This window comes from Grampus griseus, assembly GCF_964374135.1.
Source record: "Grampus griseus genome assembly, chromosome: 1".
NCBI lineage: Eukaryota > Metazoa > Chordata > Mammalia > Artiodactyla > Delphinidae > Grampus > Grampus griseus.
Genome location: NC_139017.1, coordinates 40,939,349 through 40,963,260, shown reverse-complemented (window position 1 = coordinate 40,963,260; position 23,912 = coordinate 40,939,349). Strand labels below are relative to the sequence as shown.

The 23,912-nt window shown below is 36.3% G+C and overlaps 1 protein-coding gene across 1 annotated transcript in view; it reads left to right on the top strand.

Annotated features, from left to right (window-relative positions):
• Positions 1-23,912, top strand: part of RPS6KC1 (ribosomal protein S6 kinase C1) — a 233,326-nt gene that overhangs the window by 154,204 nt on the left and 55,210 nt on the right. Inside the window, exons 9-10 of the mRNA XM_082658336.1 lie at positions 13,799-13,846; positions 15,070-15,202. Of these exons, the coding sequence (XP_082514462.1) occupies positions 13,799-13,846; positions 15,070-15,202 (181 nt within the window). The remainder of the gene's footprint in view (positions 1-13,798; positions 13,847-15,069; positions 15,203-23,912) is intronic.

The window sequence follows — 23,912 nt, the reverse complement described above, 5'->3', positions numbered from 1 at the left end:
TGGCCAACCGAATATATTGCATTCCAATTCCCGACCCATTGTTTTTCTTCCTCCCTTTCTCTTGCTGGAGGCCTATAGGCTCTTCTCCCTATTCTAAAATTTCACAATGATTTGTTTGGTGGGATTTTTTTTTTCATTTGTTGAGCTGGGCATTTGGTGACCTTCAATTTGTGTAATAATCCAGATGTTTTATTAGGAGACCTAATAATGTCAGTATTTATATGCCTTAAGTTTTAGGCTATTTGGTTTTCTTAGAAAAGAACCTTTAAATCTCTTACCAAGGGATCTCGTATTGGACCAACCAGCATTCTGGGAGCCCAGTGGTTGAAGGAGGACTGATGTCCTCATCAATTTGGCATTTAGGTTTTCATATACTGCCCCTGCTTTCAGTAGCACTCTTCAATCCCTCCTTTAGCTGTCTGTAGTATCTGATTCATTCTGTTTTCTGTCTTCTGAAACTTTTCCATCTTTTCTCATCTCCTCTCTTGTTTTCTTTGTAGTCATTATTGTATAACTTTAAACATTTCTTTACTGTTATTTAATGCAGTTTCTCTAGGGGATAGTGATCTGTATTTCAGAGAATGTTAAATTTAACACATTGTGCAGTCCTCTCAGCTTCATGGCATCCATAATTTTGATCAGCATGTCTTTGTTGACCTTTTTCAAGTTGTTAACAAATTTTTTTCAACAAAATAGGACAAAGAATCCTGCAGATGACATATAGCTATAGAATAATTATTTCAGGTTGACCCAATACCTCCTGGGTACTGCTAGTTACAACTAAGCCATCTTTCCTTCAGCTGTTTCACATCAAAATTTAGGCATCCCAAGTTATTGTAACTTTAAAGATATACACTATTCTCTTTATCCCCCTTTTAAGACATACTGTTATTTGCCTCTAGTCTCATTTTCCTCTGGTTCATTATCAACACTGTTGCCAGAATAATTCATAACACTGATACTTTAGGAAAGTGATTTTTCAAAAACGAATAACTCTCTTGCTTAAAAGTCTTTAATACCTTCACATAGAATTTTAGGATAATGTTCAAATTTCTTAGCTAAGCCTACAAAGACCATTCCCAGACCACCTCAACATGCTGTCTTGGTTACAGCCCTGTGGAACTTGTAAGATACACAAGGTGTCATGTTTTACACCCCTCTACCTGGAGTGACTTTACCTTTCCTTCCTCACTTAATTTGTCTCATTCTTAATTATTGTCTTCTTTTGGAAGGCTCCCTTGCTTACTTACCTCTACGGTCTAATGTAAATATCTTTTGCTGTGTCCTTTTAATGCCTTGAACCTATCTGTCATAGCATTCATCCATATTGTATGGTAGTTCTTGATATTATTTCTATGCCTCCTCCAACAAGCCTTCATATGCCTCAAATACCAAGTATTTTCCTCCTTCTTTCCTAAAAATTAACATTTTTATATATTTTTGTACAGTATTCACAGACATCTATAGAAAAGATAGTCTAAATCCTGTGCAGAAGATATGTGTCTTTGGAGAATAAGCCTCTATAACATGTCAAACACCAGCTTGGTGACTATATCTTATTTAATTTTGTATTTTTAACATTTAGCAAGTGACTTAAAAACAGCAGATACTCAATATATATGTATTGAAAAAAATGAATGAATGAATGAATGAATGATACCTCTTTACTCACATTATCTTAAAAAAGGTAGGGACCATTTATTCTAATTGGCCTGCCTCCTCACCATTTCTCTCCAGGTCTTTTCCATTTCTATTTTCTCATTTATTCATTCATTCATTCAGCAAATATTTGTTGAGCTCCTGCTATATGTCAAGTGTGATAATAGCCACTGGAGATACAATGGTGAATAAAACACCTAATCTCTACCCTCTCAGAGTTTATAATTCAGTGGGAAATAGCAGTTACAATACAGTGTGAAACTGCTTTGGGTGAAGGAAGTACACTAGGGTATTGTGAGAACATGTAGGAGGGGTGCCTAGCTTGGGGCTCTCCAGAGGCTTCTTAGAAGCAAAACAAAGACATGAGGAATGAGTAGGGTTTAGCTCCTAGAATAGAGTTTCAGGCTAAAGGAATTGTGGGACACTCAGCGCATGCTTTCTTTCTAGCTTCTTCAACTCTTTGAATTCTTCCTTTTTTCCTTCCTGCCCACCTATGTTTAGTCCATTCTTCGAGACTTAGCTGAAAGCTTATCTCCGCCTTAACTGTAATACTCATCTTTCCTTTCTTTGAATTAACACAACTTAGCATTCAGTTGTGTATTATTTTAGCTTGTATGCCTTTAGTTGCCTTAAATATCTTGTTAACCTGTCCTAGAGGGCAGAAACTATAACTTATCCTTCTTTATTTTCTCTGATAATGCCTAACTAAATACAGTGCTGTCCATGCAGTAAGGATTTAACAAATGTTTGCTGAATAGTTATAAAGGGGACAAAAATAGATACATGTGTTTTAAGATTTCAAATACTCTGTGAGTCTGTACCTCAAAATATACTACACGTTCAGGATCAGAGCAAGAAGAGTAGTTTTGAAAACTGTCAAAACATTCATCCTCCTCCCTTTTTCACCCTCTCTCACAGAATACACCTGTAGATTGTTGGCAGGGAAATTGTTGCAGTCGATGAAATTATCAGTTTGAGAATGAGTGTTGTGTCTTTGTGTTTCATATACACTTTAAAATATTTTGGAATTTTTTAGAACATTAACACATTGTATTCTTCTACTAAATAAAATTTCTAGTCATATTAAAACATTGTTAAATTTTGACCAGTACCAGAATTTCAACTCCATCTGCTACAAAAGTGCAAAACTCATTTAAAACACTTAAAAATAATAACATTTAAAGCTTTTTTGCCCTTGAAGCATTTTCTTCCGAATTGGAATCAGGCTATCTCTGACATTGGCAACTTAGTTGGATATGTATTGATTGGCTTGAAGATGTAGCCTCCGTGTCCGTCTGTTATCCTTATAAGATAGCATTTACTGAGTACACACTGCACCAATTTTGAACACTATATGAAAACTATGTGGACATATTTGCTGCTCTTTAGGGACTTATTTCAGTTTCCAGGGCCTATAAATTTATTTGAGCATATTTATGGAACACACTTAGCAGCAGAATGAAAATATTAAACCAGAGTATGAATGGACATAGTTTTTATATCAGCACCAGAGTATTAGGTGTTTCTAGCAAATGCAAATAAGAAGGATCTAAAGCTAAATACAGCAGACTATACTTATAATTGAATTAATTTTCATCTAAATTTAACAGTGTCAAGTCATTATCCCAAGTGAAGTTCAGAATTCAAACCAAAGAGAACAAATGGTTTCATTATGGTATTGAATGACATAAACTGAATTTGGGCCTATAAACCCAGAACTTCAGAGTTTTTACCTCTCTTTAGCATAATCTCTTTGTGGCCTTGGGCAAGTTGCTTTGCAAAAACAGAAAACAGACAAACAAAATGAGGATGACAAAGGTGTAGAGATCTAGCTTTTAAAGCATTTGGATCTGAGAAGAGCCTCCTAAGTGGATGTTTTTCCTAGCTCTTCAGCATTTCTGTTTTAAACTCGATTTCTCTGTTTTTTTATATTCTGCCTTCTGCTATATTTATATCCTATTTTCTTACAAAGACACACCATGTCCTTTGGAAGCATGTTTTATGAAGTAATAGATGTGTAGGCCTAGGATTTGAAAAATTATACAAAGTAAAACTTTTTTCATATATGTAAAAAAGACATTTCTGTGATAGGTTTATTGTTCACTAAATCATTAACCTCACATCCTAGTATGAAACATCATTGAGGAATGGCTCACATTCATTGACATTTGGGTAACAGGAATATGAGATTTAAAATTCATATTTGTGGTTGAAATAATTACTCCCTGGATTATTTTCTGGAGAATCACATGTATTTTGCATTGCCCTAAGGCAGGACTAGATTTAGCTATTCGCCTAAGGATAAATAATCCAGGTGTTGGCCAAGTGACTTTTAGAGAAACATTTTTTTTTTTGATGTGGACCATTTTTAAAGTTTTTATTGAATTTGTTACAATATCGCTTCTGTTTTTATGTTTTGGTTTTTTGGCCACAAGGCATGTGAGAGCTCAGCTCCCCAACCAGGGATTGAACCTGCACCCCCTTCACTGGAAGGCGAAGTCTTAACCACTGGACCACCAGGGAAGTCCCGAGGAACATCTTTAAAATCCTTTTTATCTTTTCTGATCCTGATAAAACAATCTTTGCCAACCATATTTCAATGCCCCTTGGAGGAATGAAACAATGTGGGAATGACTGGCCTTTGAATTTTGAGTAAATTACTTGTATTTGCAAATCTCTTTAGCACCACCAAAATATGCTTATTTTCTTTTTTTAATGTTATGATTCATAACATTATAATCATAATGTTATGAATCATAACATCTTGGAAGATAAAGTTACTTTGGTAACATTTACTCTATTTTTAGCAATCACAATGACAAACTGTGATCTTTTGAAAAATCATCATGATTATTATTGAAGTTACTAAGTATACAGAGGCATGAATTGTGTTCTTGTGGAGCATACACACACAACAGTATTGTATTTGATTACAGAAACTGTAGATAGTTGTGCTCAACAGGTTGTGTTCAATTTAAATAGAGGTCAGGACAAATGGGCTTTGTTATGACAGTTCTTAGCGTACATGAATGTTTAATAATGCCCTAGTTTTAAATTAATTTATAACTAATTCGCTGTGGAAGCTTGGAAGAATTTTTAAAAATCAGGATTAAGATTAGAATGAATGCAAACTAAATGTATCTTCTGCCATTTTAAAATCAAGAATTAAAAGATGCTTTATATATTCTAAAAAATACTTTCTATATTGCTTTTCTTCTAACTACATTAAAGATACCAAAAAAACCAACCCAGGAATCAAAGATGATGTATAAGAAAATTTCATATAAGTGCATTTCTTCTAAGATGAATATATAACTAGGTTCTTGAGATTATCTGTTCGTAGTAATTTAAAAGAAACCACAGTATTTTGTTTCTACATGAGGTATTGTGGTGAATATAATCATTACCTTAAATAAATGACATTTTTGAGTAGCCAGAAATCAGGATTTTTAATTGCTATTTTGTGGATTTTATAAAACCTCATCTCAAAGTGCATTTACCTTGCGTAACATTTGGATTGTGGATATGATGGTACACAGAAAACAAACCTTTCAAAGCAAAGTACCTTATTTAATGACTACCTAAAAATATATATATATACCTTTATTATTATTTCATAGATTGAACACACCCTTCAATTTATATTTCATTTTATTTATTGTATGCTTGCTTTGTATAAAATTATAGGGGATTTAAAAAAACTAGCCACTTCTCCCCTTTTTTTAAAGGAAAAAATCAGCACATTTACTTAAGTAAATTCCATTAGAGGTAGTATTTCTCTTGTCTTTTTGTTCAGCCACTGGAGTCCCTTGTGACCTTGGGTATGTATTCTAAGAGGTGACTGATGGTTCGTGATGTTCTGAATTTTCTGGTAGCTTGCCTGTTGCCTGCCTCTAGGTTTGTCATCACCCTTATGCTGGCTTACACAGTATTCCTTCAGTCTCTTATCTCCAGGCTTTGATGCATATGTTCTGAAGGTGGCCACAGTGACTTTGGGTAGCAGCAGATGGTGAACCTTCAGGCTGCCACCGGCTATACTGGTGTTAAGTTGGAAAGTTAACGTTTGATGAAGAATCAGTAGTGCATATGAAAGAGCTTTCGCTGCTGAAATATCTTTTAATTAAAAAATTAGCATACTCAAACCTTTGTAAATGTCTGGGCATTTAAAGAAATCTAAAATTAGTTGTTTTCTTATACAGGAATTCGTTACTTACCAGTTTAGATTTGTGTTGCTTGCTAGTCCTACTGTGGTTCTTCTCCCCTGCCCCTGCCCCAATATGCTTGTAGTTAAGGCAGATAAAAGAATTATGTAAACTGAACTGGGATGTTTTTGGGAGTTAAATGTGTTTGGATAAACATTTAAAGTATATATATATATATTATTTTACATTTCCTTATTTTATTATTATTTTTAACATCTTTATTGGAGTATAATTGCTTTACAATGGTGTGTAAAGTATATTTTGATTTATGGTAATTTGGAATTTAATAATTGGAAAGAAATGTGGATCTTACGTACTACTTCCATAGAATCCTAGTAGATTAGTTCTGTGGTTCCTACCTTTGAAGATACTTCTAGCTTATATAGAAGCCTAAAGAACCTAGCCCGCTTCAAAAAGATATTTCTCCTTGCTCTGAGTTGGTTGGTGATGTTTTGGCTTTGCTATCAGTCCACAAAGCAGTACCCTTTTTTTTTGTGTGGTACGTGGGCCTCTCACTGCTGTGGCCTCTTCCATTGCGGAGCACAGGCTCCGGACGCGCAGGCCCAGCGGCCATGGCTCACGGGCCCAGCCGCTCCGCGGCATGTGGGATCCTCCCGGACTGGGGCACGAACCTGCGTCCCCTGCATCGGCAGGCGGACTCCCAAACACTGCGCCACCAGGGAAGCCCCAGCAGTACCCTTTTTGATTGTTTGTTCACTTAGTTCATGATATTGTGCTATGTTGGAAGTTCTAGCACAAATAAAACACTGGTAAGACTCCAAATAATTTTTTTCTGTTCCCTTTACATCACAGGGGTACCTTTTATGCTTTGCTGAAAATAGATTCTTGAGAGTAGTAAATGAAAATGCCCTTTAGGATAGAGTTGTAAGTATCCATGTCAAATTTTACTTTTCATACTTCAGTTCTTATCAGTGAAACAACTTTTGTGAGCATGACCATTAAAAACAGATTGATTTCGTGGCATAACAGGTGAGAAGTTCCTTTACACAGTCTGTTCATGCTGATGCTCCTGATGCTGCAACTTCTCATGGACAGAAGTGGCAGGCTGAGTATCTTTTGCTTTTGGAGTTGCTGGGCAATGGTACAGGGAACATTGCTAGCCTTCTGATGTCAAAGAAAGAGAAAGTTAGACCCCAGTGGGGAGAATTGTTGGTATTAAAGGTCACCTAGTACTCTTTGTTTTCTGGTAGTTAAATTTTTTATAAGATTATCTCATGAGCATAAGGTATGGAATTAACAATCAACAGTAGAAATACATTTTGAATATTCTAAGCATATAAAATGAGATGGGTTTTAGCAATAAAGATAAATAACATTTGATTATCATCCTGTGATATTGACAGGGAGAGCAAAGGTTTAGTGCTTTAGGTTTGTTGTTCAAAACCATTTCTACAGAAGAATAACACTACTAGCTCCTATAAAGCTGCCAAGATGAGTTTAGTTAGTAACTCATCTAATAGTGGTCAAGTTAAGTGTGGACTTTTTTTAAAAAGAGAGTACAGTAAGTATAATCATATTTATCTGGAACTATGTTGAAAAAGACTCTCTAACTTGTGGAATTGGGCTTCTCTGTTTTCTCTGGCTTCTTTATTATGTTTATCCCGTTCTTTTCTGGTATGTTTGTTTATGTGTGAATTCCCAGCAGTATAACTTGCACAATTGAAGTCCATTTAGATGACATCCTGTCAACACGAATGGTACTGTGACACCATTAAGGGAAACGCTGTTTGTCTGGTATGGCTATCTCTGTAAGCTTTTCTTAAACATTAAAAAAAAAAACTTTTATTAATTGTTCTGGAGTCCTGTGAAGTAACTGGTGCCAAAGCAGAGATAGATATTCCCTCAGATAACCCAGGTAGTCTTTCTTTTTAAAGGAATTGGAGTTGAATTTACTTTTAGAGACTTACAGACTTTGAATGTCAACCTTTAAATTAAGTATCTAAAAAAATTAAATGGGTGGCACATCATCTTCACTGAAGGGAACTATCCATAATTCCTCACCACAATCATAGTGTCTTTATTGCTATTTGTCTCTTTTCTTTTCTCCAAATTTATTTTTCATATGCTTAAAAAAAACTCATCATTTGATACTTTTGATATATTCCCCAACCTCTCCTATCTTTCCAGAGATGGTACCTAGTTAAATATTGGGCTTTCCCCATTCTAGTTAACAAAATTGACTTATAATCAATTGGAGCTTTTCCTGCTACTGTTGCAAAAGAAGCGTAGGCAAGTCTCATTGTGCTGGTGGAATTGAGGAGCAGATGAGGCTAATCCTAAAGGCATAAGTTGTCTGGTTTTTTGTTTTTTTTCCCAGTTAGGAACAGTGATTCTATATATTACCACGGGCAAAGATGAAGTAATCTCTCCTGTTAGACCATATGCTAATATAGTGCTGATAAGTAAGTGTGAAAAATGAAAGGGAAAAATACATTACTTGTATTCTTTCCAAAAGGTATGATATCCAAGATAATTATTTCATGACAGGTTTAGTTATAGTACTTGTTTTATCATGAAACAAAAGATGGTTTTAGGAGTCTTTTATTGGGAAGACAATTGTATCACTTAGTACCAAATTAGACTTTTGTCTTTATAAAGGTGAGCAAACCCATGAAGCAGTTTTTAAATTGATATGTTCTAGTCCACAAATGAACGAATTCTGTTTGAGGGTTAAAGAAGCTATTATTTTGTCCTTTATGCTGACAGCTTCATTACAGATTGGCCTGCTGTTGGCATTAAAAAAATGTTTGGCTCCTTATGATCTCTGTGCATGCAACTATAATATTAATGCAGCGCCATAGCACTGTTCATTAAGAAATGACTCTAAATGAGGTTGAAGCATGTAAATTTGGAAAGATACAGATGTTAAATGCAGTCGTTTTCTCTTTGTATACAGCCGCATGGCTAATAATTTCCAAGTGGCTAAAGCTCTTGTTAGCAGGAGTGCTGGTGTGTTAAGAATGGCTCTATAAATAACTTTAAGAACTGAAGTTGAAGGTGCTTCTTTTAAAGACTACTGTTAACTAAACATTATTGCCAAACAGATGGAAAGCATTCACCAGCCTGATGTTTTTAGGTCTAATTATATTATCACCAGCCCTGTACGGCTCAGTTGAAGAGGTGTATCCAGAGGCCAATTTATAATCATTTAGCGAACACCTGTTTGGGAGAAATTGACAGTCAAAGGGCACATTTAAAAAAAATCACGTATGTTCTTGTGTTTATTGCCTCAATGTGAACATTGTCTAGTTGCAGACAAACTTGGAGAAGAAAGTAAATGTAAACAAAGCAGCCCTTCTCAGCCATGTTTATCGATCTTAATTTGGCCTTTTTATCGGATCCACTTCATGCTTCATGGCTAAGTGAGACCAGCAAAGAGATATCACTCCTGATTTATGCAGGTACATTCTGTTCAGTCGATTAAGAAGTTTCTGGTAGAAAAAAGTTCTTTGCTTTGTACAGCTTCCTTACCTTTTACCTAGTGAAACGTTTTCTGTTTCACATATAAGTGTGTTATTTAAATTAGGATTGGAATCTGATGAATAGCTTAAAAGAGTCATAACTTGATGTGAAAACAGATGAGATTTAAGGAATACTGAATGTCTTCACAGACTCAGTAGATGTTTATTGAGCCCTCCTTTACAGAAGTGTACCCCCTTTTGCACTCATGATATGTTAATTTAACTGTCAAGGTTCAAGTTCTTTGAATGTGCTTCCATGCCTAGGAGGTTCAAGATTGGTGGTGAATATAGCTCCGAGGGAAATTATGGGCAAGTAGGTCTACCCTCTCTGAAAATAGTTCAAAACCTGATGATCCTACTAACTCTTTCATTTTAGTGTTTTTCCTTCTTCTGACATACTTCTCTTTGGAAAGACATGTATATGTTGCCTCCATTTTCTTATCACCCATTACTAACTCAGAGTAGTTGGCTTCTGTCCCCACCAGTTGACTACATGATGTAGTATTGAAAGTTATGAGCGACTTCCCAACTGCCTTAGGCAGTAGTCCCTTCTTAGTCCTCATTCTTCATGGCTTCTCTTTGTTGTTTGGCACAGGTGATTACTCTCATTTTAAGCATTCTCTTTTCCTGATGTCTGAACCACTATATTTTCTGGGGTTTTTGGAGTATTTCTCACTGTACTTTTGGTTGTTATCGTATTATATACCCTCAATATTCCAGCTATGTATACACAGACATAAATAGTATAGTTTAGCAGTTAAAGAGGAAGAGCCCTGGAGCCAGATTGCTGGGTTTAAATTTCACCTCTAGCACGTCTTAGCTTTGTGAGCATGGGCAGGTTAACAGTTTTATGTTTGTTTTCTCCTCTGTAACATTGGTTAACAAAAGTATATCTACCTTGGAACGTCCCTGGCTGTTCAGTGGTTAAGACTGCGCTTCCACTGCAAGGGGCGCGGGTTTGATTCCTGGTTGGGCAACTAAGATCCCACATGCCGTGTAGTGTGGCCAAAAAGGAAGAAAATAGAGTATACCTACCTCATTGGATTGTTAAATGAATTATGTGATTTAATTCCTTAACCCCCATCACAGTGCCTGCTGTAAAATGAGCATTCCATTGGGGTACTTCCTCATGTCTTTAGCTGTTATTTTTATGGAGATTGCTCAGTTACTGTACATCTTTAGTCCTGACTTATTTTCTAAGCTGCATTCCCAAATTGCTGTCTACCTTCCAAACTTTTACACCTAAATTCATTCACATATGTTTATTGAACAATTACTGTGGGAGATGGATAGGTTATGTGTTGGAGGAAATACAATTTCTGCCCTGTATTAGCTTTCTATCGCTGCATTACAAATTACCACAAACTTTGCAGCTTAAAACAACTAAATTTATTATGTCAAAGTTCTTTGGGTCAGAGGTCTGACATGGATTGCTTTGGGCTAAAATCAAGGTGCTGGCAGGGCTGCATTCCTTACTGGAGACTGGGAGAAAATCCACTTTCAAGCTCGTTCAGGTTGTTGGCTGAATTCTTTTCTTTGTGGCTGTAGGACTGTGGTTGCTGGCTCTCAGCCAAGGGTTGGTCTTTGTTCCTAGAAGCTGCCTGCTCCTTCTCATGCTTGCTGTGAGCTCCTAGAGGGCTCTTTCCAGTGCTTACGTGTGGACCTCTGTATCCAGCAACAACACGTCCCTCTCATACTTCGAATCCCTCTGATTTCCCCTTCTGTCGTATCATTTTTGTGCTCTCCAGTTCTGGACAGAGACAGTTCTCTAAGGGGTCATGTGATTTGATTAAGCCAAGTCAGATAATCCAGGGTAATCTGTTTTAAGGTCTGTACCCTAATTACATCTGCAGAGTCCTTTTTGCCAGTAACATAACATATTCACAAATTATGGAGATTAAGATATGAGTGTCTTTGGCAACTGTTATTCTGCTTAAACATGCTGATAAAAAGCTTGAAATTTGGTTGGGATATAGACAAGTGACCAAATAAAACCAAATTGAAGAGGCTGGTACCATATACAGTGGGAGAACAAAGGAAGAAAATGTCAGTGACCTTTGAGCTGAATATGGAAAGATAAGTGCTTGTTTGATAAGGGGCTGGGTGAACATTTCAGGGAGAAGAAGCAATAATAGTGATAGCAATAATAGTAATAACTGGCCGTACCAAGCAGTTTTAAAGATTATCTCACTGAAATTCTCACAAATGGTAGATACTATTATTATCTACCATTATAGCTTCTACAGATGGAGCTATACTATCTTCACATGTGGAGTAGGAATGGTAAAACTATCTTATTGGGTAATTGAAGGAATTAACAATGATTACACATGACTAAAGCATAGCACATATTAAACACTTAAAACATGGTAGGCGAAAGAGAGTAGAAGGTGGAGGAGAGAAATACTTAGGAGGTAGAATTGACTGGACTTGGTCACTGGTTATGAAGGTGGGGGGCAGGGGAGAATTCACGGTGACTTAGGGAGCTTTTTGATTTGGGGGTGTTCCATGGGTGGTGGTGGTATTCAATATGGTAAGAGGTGAAGCGGGATTTTGTTTTAGTTTTAGTGGGGACAGGGCTTTGGGAAGAGGAAGAGATGAGTTTAGGAGGTATCTGTGGGAATATTCAATTGAAATTAAATGGAGTTAAAGAATATAGGTCAAGCACTCAGAAGAGGGGTCAAAGATGAAGTTGTCACTATTACTTAAAATTCATCAGGTCTTAAACAGGTTCCTCTTTGTAACTCCCGTTTCTTCTCACCATTCTTTTATTTATTTATTTATGTATGTATGTTATTTATTTATTTGACATCATTATTGAGGTATAGTTGCTTTACATTGTTGTGTTAGTTGCTGCTGTATAACAAAGTGAATCAGCTGTATGTATACATATATCTCCATATCCCCTCCCTCTTGTGTCTCCCTCCCACCCTCCCTATCCCACCCCTCTAGGTGGTCACAAAGCTCCGAGCTGATCTCCTTGTGCTATGTGGCTGCTTCCTACTAGCTCTCTATTTTACATTTGGTAGTGTATATATGTCCATGCCACTCTCTCACTTTGTCTCAGCTTCCCTTTCCCCCTCCCCATGTCCTCAGGTCCATTCTCCACATCTGCGTCTTTATTCCTGTCCTGACCCTAGGTTCTTCAGAACACTTTTTTTTTTTTTAGATTATATATATATGTGTTAGCATATAGTATTTGTTTTTCTCTTTCTGACCATTCTTTTATTTTTCTAAGCTTAATATCTTCTTTTACCCTTGACTTCCAACTCTCTGGAGGGGGTGGGGAAAAAAAGCCCTGTTTACAGTGTTTGCAGATTTCTGTGGTGTAAATTCTCCCGCGATGGCCCATTTCGGACTCTGGCTGCTTTTGTGCTACAACAGCAGAGTTGAACAGCTGCAACAGAGACCGTGTGGGCCTGCAAAGCCTTAAATATTTACTACCTGCATATTTACAGGAAAAGTTTGCCAACCTCTGCTATAGTGTTTCTCCAAAACGATAAGATTAACATAATATAAAATATATAATATAAATATTAAAATGTTTATAAAATATAAACTGTAAATATGGTAGCATAATTCCCTATCTCTGTTCACTCTTTTTTTCACCACGATGGGTGCAGGGGGAGTGGATAGTTTGAGGGGGCAATGTGTGAGATTATGAGGGGTCTTGAGGTCATTGTTTTTTTTTTTTTCTTTTTTTGAGATCATTGTTTTGAATGTGTGCTTTTTCTCTGAATGAGAAGTGACATGATATAACTTATGTTTTTAAAAGCAAACCCTGCCTGCTATTTTGAGAATAGACCATAGGGCAGCAAAGATGGAAGCAGAGAAATCTGTTGGGACACCATTGTTATAATCCAGGTAAATCTTTGTTTCATTCAGGGTAATAGCTGTGGAAGTGGTGAGGTGAGTTCAGATTGTGGATACAATTTGAAGATAGAGCTGGCAGGATTTGCTGATGAGAAAAGAGGAGTTAAGGATGAGTCCAGGATGGAGAAGTAGCACCAGAAGGGTGCCTTGGGTTAGAGCCTGGGTTATTGAGATCACATTGTAGCAAGTTGCTACATTAGAGGTTTTAGGAAGAAAACTGAGACTTCAATATCTGTAAAAAAAAATTTTTTTTTACTTTTTTAAAACCATATATGTTTCATGAGGAAAAGTTCTTTTTCTAAAATAATTCTTCCTTTTCGAAATATATTTTAAAAATAAATCTAGGAAAATGTAGTAGTGTTTCTAAAATATGGTATTTTTAGAAAGGAAACACACTTTTAGATAAGACTGTTTTAATCCTGTGATTTGGCGACTTAAAAAAAAAAATCAATTCAGAAATTAACAATTTTGGCAGAGTCAATTTCAACACTTCCCCCAAACCTTTGAAGTATAGTTTCAAAAAGTTATGAGTTCATGTTTCATTGTATTGTAAATAGGTTATTACTCATGTCTTTTATGTAGGTTTTACTTGTAATGGACACAAGGACAGAACAGACATTCATTCTAAAAGTAAGTAGAATTTTTCTGTTTAATGAATTTAGAAATTTATTTTCAAATTATACTTCTGAAAGAAAATATTTAATTTTTTTCTGGGTGTTTGAATGTTCTTTTATGTTTGCAGTGATCTGTATTTATTTTACTTTGTGTCCTTCCATCACAGTGGATAAATACTCTATAGCATACATTTAAAAAGAGGCTTAGGTTATAGAGTATGGAGGAAATAATTTGGATAAGTTGAAGACTCATTTTATGCTGTTTAAATGTATAGTGTATAATTTAAATACATCTCTAGTACATTTTGCATAATATGTGAAGACCACACGCAGTCATACCTTTGATTATGATTATAGTTCTTAAGAGCTGAAATGTTGCCTTAAAGTCTTTGTTACAGGTATTTGGGAAAGTGTTATCTACATCCCTGGCCCTGTCTTTTTTCTAAATTCAATTTTGATTGTCTGTATTACTCAATTTGTAATTAAATGAATAAAGGAAGAAAACCCCCTCAATTTTGTAATTTCAAAATCATATTTGAAGTGGATTGTGGTAGTACATATTCTAAAAATATCCTCATTTAAGCATTTCCACAGCATCCAGAGTTAATGAATTTCGGATTAGTTTTATATTTTTCTGATATTTTTTCTTTTACTCATCAGCATGGCAGTTGGTCACAATGACATATACTGAAATAAATTTCTTTTTATGAGTATACTTTATCACTGGCATTTTCTCAGATTTTTAAACCAGGATATGACAGCAGAAACTACACATACGTTGTTCCTTTGGAGAAAACTTAAAATGATCTTTGTACTTTTTTGGAATAGAATTTTAAAACTGCCCGTTTAATCTAGGAATGCCTTTTGTGTCTCAGGAATTTGAACTGATCTCACGATGTCTACTGCTTTAAAGATACACATAAGTAAAATAAAACTTAAGAAAAGGTCATAGAGAAATAACTGTGTGTCATCCTGATGACTTAGTTTGAGAGCATCTCTAATAAAAACACTGACCCACGTAATTGATTTTAATGGCAGCTTTGTGGCATCTTCCGTTCTCTGGATTCACGCCAGATGCCATCAGCAGAGCCTCCAGGGACTGAGGGGCATAGAGCAGCAGATGAGTGGTTTCTCTGAAGCCCAGGGTAACTCGGATAGATTAGTTTGGTTGATAAACACAGAGCACAGCAGGCTCCAAAGGCAACTGAGGGTACAACTGACCTTTTTGTTCTCTGTCAGGGTCTAAGGAAAAGCAGTGAATACAGCAGGAACAGAAAGACCATCATCCCCCGCTGTGTGCCCAACATGGTGTGTCTGCACAAGTACATCATTTCTGAGGAGTCGGTATTTCTTGTGCTGCAGCATGTGGAAGGTTGGTTTGTAGTTTAAATTGTTTGTGGAGTGAAGAATGTCACCTGCTTAGCTTTTTAGTTTCTATAATGTCCTTCTTACTTCTGTCATTACTTGAGCGGATAAAACATAGGAAACACGAGTGAGAAATTGTTTCCTTATTCCTCTGCTCTCCCTCCCTAGTTTGAGTTGTGAGGGAGAATGAAAGCCCAGGCGAGAGGCAGATTTCATTTGAACTGTAGTAACATTCTTAGATATACTTAACTACTTACTCACTCCTAGGATTGGTCCAATATGATGAGAACTTTAATGCAAATGTGTGCTAAGAGAACTAAGTTTTATTTTAGGGATTTCTCTTGTTTTCTGCTGAGAAGATACACTAATGTTAGATGACAAAATAAAGAGCATCCCCTGAAGAATTAATTAATTACCTCCTTTTTTAGAAGGCATAGGTATTTGTTTAACATTTGACATTACCTAGTTATTCTGATCTGGGTTTTTACGAATACAGCCATTGGCATCACATATGGGTACAAAGCAAAGGTACAATGCTCTGCCTTCAAACTATGAAATTTCAGCTCTTAGTAAAGGGAAAAGGTGGCAAAAAAATACTATATTTTGGTTTGTTTTTGCCCTTCAACACCTAAATTTAAATAAATAGTCTTTTATGTAGAATGAACACAGCATATAAATATTAATCCACAAAATAAATATTGCCTTTTGGCTTTTGAGAGGTGTTCTTAAAATAATAGAATTAAAATTATTTTCCATATTTCTTGAATTTTAACATTACTGAGAATAAAGAACTACTGTGCTTTAGTAATAGGCATAGCATTTGAATTGAATGCATTTTCCCAGGAAAATGAGTCATTGCTTTGTGGAATGAGGTCTCGTATGATAACTAATGTAAAATTTTTGGCGGGGGCAATAAACTATTAATATTGTTTATTATGAAGTACAGCACAAGATAACTACAGATGGAGGGAAGACCTCCATATGCAGTATTTGATAGGAAATTCAGAAGGGGCTCCGTGGTCTCTCAGGTATTAAGAGAGTTAATTGCGTGTGTGAATTGGATAACTAATTCACCTTTGTTCAGATATTATAGACAGCTTTTATCCGAGTATACCAGTGCATTACAGACATTATTGAATTAGAGGTCATGTCATCTGATAGCGAAATACAGCCACCTCTGGTGTGGAACAAAATAACTTGCGTAGTAATAATCCATAATAATTTAGAACAAGGTCAGTAGGATGAATGTAATTATAGTCAATATTCTATTACCCAGTGTGGATTACTCATGTTGGAGATTATCTGTGGCAGATTTTTAATCCTCGTGTACCTCTGCTATTTGCAGCTTCCTCTTCCTGTTTTTCCTTTTCCTTCTCCAAATACAGTACTTCATTTATTCTTGTGCCATCTTCTCACCTTCTCTTATACTTCCCAAAGCTGATATTTCAACTGATTTTACTTTGTTACTATAGAGAATGTTTATAATATGCTTTAAAGCCATAGACATGTGGCTTTCAAATTTTCCACTGTTTTAGATTATCTTTACCAAGTCTCTTTCCTTTATTGTTGACCGTACCTGACTTTGGATGGTTACGTGACCATAGAATTTGTCCTGGATTATTTAAACTTGGGAGGTGGGCAGGAATCTCTTTTGATTACTCATTTCAGGTGTTTATCGTTTAATTTTAAGACGATTTTATAATACAAATATATTGGATTATGGTGTAAATAGGGACTCCGGATTCATTTAATATTCAGCAAATTTATTGAGCATGTACTATCTATTAAGCTTTCTTTTAGGTGAACAAAGCAGGAAAAGAGTCTGACTTTTTGAAACTTACATTCTTCTTGTGGAGAGTCAAACAGAAAAACAAAAGCATGATAATATTGGCTAATAATAGGGACCATACTCATCTTTAATACAGAGAGCTCTAATCGAGAATGACTGGGGGACTACTTTAGACTAGTTAGTCAAGGAAGCCCGCTCTAAGAAGGTGACATTTAAGAGGAGTTCTGAATGACAAAAGAAATAACCGTTTGGATGTAAGGGGGAAACCCATTTAGGTATAGGGATCAGTGTAAGAAATAGGCAAAAAGAAACTTGCAATGTTTGATGAACAAGAAAGGAGACGATTCAGTTGGAGTCTGGTAGGTGAAGGCAGTGGTGGTATATGAAGCTGTTGGAGAAGCAGGCAGGAGCGTGGTAAGGGCTTTGGCTTTCATTCAAGTGCATTGGGAGACCATTGGACATTTTAAGCAGTGACAATGTCTGATCTACATTTGAGACAATCACTCTGTTGTACGTGGAATGGATTATAGAAAGGCAAGAGGAGAAGCAATGAAGTGTAATAAGGTAGTCTGGGCAAGAGATGATGATGGCATGGCCTTCTGGGATACCTGTGGAGTTGCTCTGAGGGTAGTCAGTGGGACCTGTGATGGATTTGAGGTCAGGGAGAGAAGAATCTAGGATAATTCCCTGGATTTGGCATTGAGCAGTCAAGTGAACTGGCTGATAGTGTGTTATCTTTTTACATGTCAGTGGTACTTTCTTTGTTACCTCTGTGAATTAGGAGGTTGTGCATATATCATAAAAACATCACTTTCATATACGTGAATAGCTATTACTGAAAAAGTAAACACTGAAGAATTGTTTTCTCCATAATATGAATCCTGGAACATTTATGATTTGGGCTTTAACTCCCCTTTGCTTAACAGAACTATTCATGATTCACATGAGTCTCTTGGACTAATTTTCATAACATTTTAAATTAATTCATTTAGAAATATATGGAGTGCTCTCTGGGATACAGGCTTAGCTCTAACATGGCAGTGAGCAAAATAAAGACTCTGCCCACGTGGAGCTTGCAGTATAGAGGCAGAACAGACACTAAGCAAATACATAAGTAAATATATGAGGGAATGCCAGAAGGGTGAGTTGGGGGTTGTTATTTTATAGAGAGTGGTCACCTTATTAAGAAGGAGACATTTGGCCAATGACCTGAGGGAAATGAGAGAGGGAGCAGATGTGGACATGGGAGGGAAGAGTATCTTGGCAAGAGGGAACAAGTACATAGGCCTGGAGGCAAGAGTGTATTTGCTGTACAAGAAACAGCAAGGTCAAGTGTGGCTGGAGCAGAATGGGAAGAGTGGTAGGAAATGGTATCAGAGAAGTGGGGAGGCAGGTGGGCAGATCCGACGTGGTCTTCTAGGCCACTTTAAGAACATAGTTTTTATTCTGAATGGATAGGAAGACCTGGGGGATATTGAGCAGAGAAGTGACAAGGTAGGGATTACTCTGGTTGCTTGGTGGAAAGTAGAATCTAGGAGGGCAAACTCAAAAGCGGGGAGACCAGGGCTTCCCTGGTGGTGCAGTGGTTGAGAGTCCGCCTGCCGATGCAGTGGACGCGGGTTCGTGCCCCGGTCCGGGAGGATCCCACATGCCGCGGAGCGGCTGGGCCCGTGAGCCATGGCCGCTGAGCCTGCGCGTCCGGAGCCTGTGCTCCGCAACGGGAGAGGCCACAGCAGTGAGAGGCCCGTGTACCTCAAAAAAAAAAAAAAAGAAAAAAGCAGGGAGACCAGTTTGGAGGTTGTTGCAGCACTCCAGGTGAAATCGACGCTGGCTTCCACAAAGCATTAGTGGTGGAGGTAGTGAGAAACGCTTATTAGATTCTGAACACATTCTGAAGGTAAAATTGACATGACTCTGCCTTGTATGACTCCATGGTTTTGGGCTTAAATAACTGAAAGAATGGTTTCCATTTACTAAGATGAGGAAAGCTGTGGGAGGAGTAGATTTAGAGGGAAAAACCAGAGATTCAGTGTTGGACATATGAGTTTGAGATGCTTATTAAATTTCCAAGTGGTGTTGAGTAGGCAGTTGGATATGCCAGACAGGATTTTAGGAGAGAGATTTAAAATGTTTATTGTTCCTATTAATGGATTTCTTATTTTAACTCTGTTTGAAGAAGAAAATGTGGGAGAAACGAATGTATTCAGTCAAGGCTATATGTGATATTAAAACTTTAAGTTCCTAAGATTAGGGATTATGATTCATTTTATATATATATATATATATATATATATATATATATATATATATATATATATATATGTGTGTATCTCAGCATTTATAGGAATGCTTTGTACATAGAAGGTGCTCAGTGTATAATTGCTCAATACTGACTAAGAAAAGATGAATGACTAGGTTACAAGAAAGTGATTGGAAAAGCTTCTGTGCAAATAGGTGGGGGATGGGAAAGAGTTTCTCAAGTTAAGAGGGGACCAAAGGGATGAAATGATTCTCTTTTTATTAACTAGTTTTAAAAAATCATTATAAAACTAATATAGAAAGAAATTCACACCAGATAGAAGTATATAAAGTAGAAACAAAAATTCTTCCTCCTTATTCACTTTAATGCCCATTTCTATTCTCTAGAAATAGGGTGAACGTTTCCAGAAATTTCCTGTGTATATAAACATATACTTCTCCCCCCCACCTATCTGATTTTTTAAAAAAATATTTATTTTTATTTATTTGGTTGTGTGAGGTCTTAGTTGCAGCACGCGGGCTCCTTAATAGCAGCTCCAGGGCTCCTTAGTTGCAGTTTGCGAGCTCCTTAGTTGCGTTGCGTGGACTCCTTAGTTGTGGCACATGAACCCTCAGCCGTGGCATGCACGTGGGAAATAGTTCCCTGACCAGGGATCGAACCCGCGCCCCCTGCATTGGGAGCACAGAGTCCTATCCACTGTGCCACCAGGAAAGTCCCTGTTTTTTAAAAACATAAATGCATTTTACATATTGTCTGTAGCTTGCTTTTCCCCCCACCCTAACAGTGTACTTCGGACATCTTTACTTATCAGTACATATAGGTATCCACTGAGAGAGGCGGTATAGTACATTGATTAAAAAGAAGGATCTTAGGGCTTCCCTGGTAGCGCAGTGGTTAAGAATCCGCCTGCCAATGCAGGGGATATGGGTTCGAGCCCTGGTCTGGGAAGATCCCACATGCCACGGAGTAACTAAACCCGTGAGCCACAACTACTGAAGCCCGCACGCCTAGAGCCCGTGCTCCGCAACAAGAGAAGCCACCGCAATGAGAAGCCCGCGCACCGCAACGAAGAGTAGCCCCCGCTCGCCACAGCTAGAGAAAGCCCGTGCACAGCAACACCAAAGACCCAACACAGCCAAAAATAAATAAATAATTAAATAAAAATTAAGGGGGAAAAAAAACGAAAAGAAGGATCTTAGAGCCAGACTATGTTAGCTTGAAGGCTGGCTCACAATTTACTAGTTGTGTGACCTTGGGCAAATTATTTAGCCTTTCTATACCTCTGTTTCCTTATTTGTAAAACAGGGATAATAAGAATTACATAATAATTATGTAATTAACTGTAATAATTACATAGGGTAGATGTGAGGGTAGATGTGGGGATTAAATAGTTGGTATATGTAAAGCACTTATAATAGTGCCTAGTACATGGTAAACACTAAGTGTTCACAAATATTGCTGTTTGTTTATTTTTGAATACATACAAGGTATTTGGTTGTGCAGATTTACCATAATTGATTTAAGTAGTCCTCTGTCTACTGTTGTTTAAATTGTTTCCAGCACTTGTCCCTGTATATGTGCATTTTTTTAAAATTTTGTTTTGTTTTGAGAATTATTTGTAAGACAAATTTCTTGAAGTAGAATTGCTGGGTCAAAAGATGATTTTTGATCATGGGTCCATCAATATTTTATCATATGTATTAAATTTAAATTCCACTTCGGGTCAAGTAAATTGAAAAGATTTTCTTTGTAATCCTGCAGAAAACCAATAGATGAAAATCTAAAGAGAGACAAAAAGAGTTTTTATTAAACCTTATGGGTTGCTATTTTCATAGCTTAAAGTAGCTAATATATGCAATTTTATGTGCTTCAACAGGGCTTAGAAAAGTGTCATTTATATTCTTAAAGTATTAAAAATTATAAATATTTTAGATATTTTCTATTTATATTTTGTGATTTAGCAATAACAGAACTTTTTTTAGGTTAATATTATTAATGTTACAATAATAATGTTGACATTTGTGTTAAGTTTGTGTATTTGGCCTGATCTTAACTCTGTAGAAAGTAGAACTCAGCTTCTGTGGAAAGAAGCTTCATGGGAATTATGTATTTTTGTAAGTTATGTGGTTTTCATGATTTTGTAATTGAAAAAAGTATGTCATAGGACCAAATTTTTGTTTCTATAGCTCCACATTGAGCATTAAATCTAACTTGGCCCCCAAAAAGGAATGGAAAGAACTAAAACAGTTTTTTTTCTCTCTTGAAAATGCACAGTTTTTATACTTCACATTAGAGTACTTTTTTAGGCTAGTAACAAATTTCCATAAAGAAAATGCCAACAATTACATTAAAAATTTTTAATCTAATAATGAAAAGAATGGAATTAAATAAGATGCCATGTTTGATTAATCAAATTGGTAAACTTGCTTATATCCAATATAGGTAAGATGCTATGAAGATGGCACTAATACATGTTGTTTGTAGCAGTGGATTCTGGTACAGCTTTTCTGTAAAGCAATTTAGTGACACGTATCAGAAGCATTAAAGATATTCATACTTCCTGACCTAGCACTTTCATTTCTGGTGTTGTGTCCTGATGAAATAATCAGAGGTGTTAAGTATTTGTAAGCTAAAGTAGACATTATTTTAATTCTAATAGTAAAAGACTAGAAGCAAGTTAGATGTTCCACAATAGAGGAACATTTAAACACACCATATCTATCTATCTCATGGATATGCTATATAGCCTTTCAAGTTCATATTCTCATGAAATTAGAAAATGTTTATGATAAGATGTTGTGAAAAGTCAAAAGATAAATGTACTAATGGTTAATAGTGTTTATGGGTGATTTATATATTCTGAATTCTTTGCTGTTCTGTGTCCTTTTCTATATTAAATTTTTTGAAAATAATAAAACCATGTATCTGTTTTAGAATAAGAAGAAAGCATGACCAAAAATAATGACATTTTTAATTTGTATAAACTTTTCCTAAGGTTTTCAAAAAATTTGTAAAGATGTCATCTTTTTATAACTCAATAAATATTTAATTCCTATTATTTTACATGCTAGACAGAATCCTCTCCTTGCAGTTATGAAAACCCTGCAGTATGGTAAAAGAGCTAATGAACACATAAAAGTAATATTAGTATGAAATAGAATGTTGTAAATGTCATAAGAGGGATGAAGTGATACAGAGGATTCTGAAAAGATAGGAGTTGTATACGTGAGGGTATGTAAAAAAAACTGATGAAAGAAAACAAATTCTGAAGCACCTTCAAGAATAGGTAGGATTTTGACAAGCAGATATTGGGGAAACTAATAGGAAAGACAGTTCTAAGTGGTAGGTATAGTTTGAGCAAAAGCCCAGCATGGGTTATATGTGGAGAAATTCTATTCAGGTGAAATGTGTGATGAGTTGAGGGAGAGGAACAGATTATGGGTTGATACTGTATTACTAAGGGTCCAAATGCCTATATGGAGTTGGTACAACATTCAGTAGGTGGGCGGGGTGGGGGTAGGGTTTGGGTTCTTGGAGAAATGACATGATAAGATCTGTGCTAAAATGGAAAATTACTTGGGCAGCAGTTAGTATGATAGAGTGATACAGGAAGGACTGAAAGTAGTGGTCTAGTTGTAGCTATAACATTATTCCAAGAAACACAGAGTGGTCAAAGGAATTAAAAGAAGAGGAAGACTGTGGGAAACATGGGTAGATCTTATAGGACTTGGAAACTTGTCAGATATAGGAAGAACAAAGGAGAGAAAATAGTCCAAGTTTTTGTGCCTCAGTAGCTCTGAAGTCAGAAAGAAGTGATTTGGAGAGCAAAAATAAAGAATTTAAGCACATTCAATTTTAGATTTAAGCAGCTCATCCAGGTTGAATTAGCCTAAGAATGAATGCAACTTTTCTTAGAACTCTACTAGGTACTGTTCCTTGCTGATCACTGGAACTTTACAGCTATAGATAGTGTCTCCTTTGTGATGGCATATCCCATTCTGATAAGCTATGATATGAGTTAACAAGCATTGAGTGAATGCCTATCATGTCCTGCACACTGTATAGGCAGTAGATATATAAAGATGAAAAAGACTTAGTCCTGTCCTCACAGTAGGACCATTGAACAATATACATCATTTTATTTGGACTGCATACAAGAACCCCAGCTTCAGGGCACGCATTACTGTTAGTATGCCACAATGGAGGTATTTGTGATAAGAGGAATGTGGTTATTGTTGTCAAAAGAATCAAAAAAGATGGAATCGATGCATAGCTTTTTGTGTGTGTGAGTGAGTGAATTTCAAAGCCATATATGAATCTTTAAACTTTAGTTTGAATATGGAGAAATATGAGACACCGAGTATAACCTAGTGATGACAGAAAGTTAGTTAAGAAGAAGCAAGAGGGAAGTTAAACACCACAATGTTCTATACCACTAATTATTATCAAAATTGGATAAGATTGTTAACTGGATCACTGGTAGAAGAAGATGTCTGAGTATCCTAGGATTAATATTATGGCAGTTCCCCTTTATAGCATTACTCTTTGCTGGGCACAGTATTGGGTGCTTTATGTATTTATTGAGTTTCTCGAAATGAAATGAAATGCCAAGGAGAGAAAGATATTTTGGATGCTTCCATTGACCTTTTTACACATATAATTGACTGT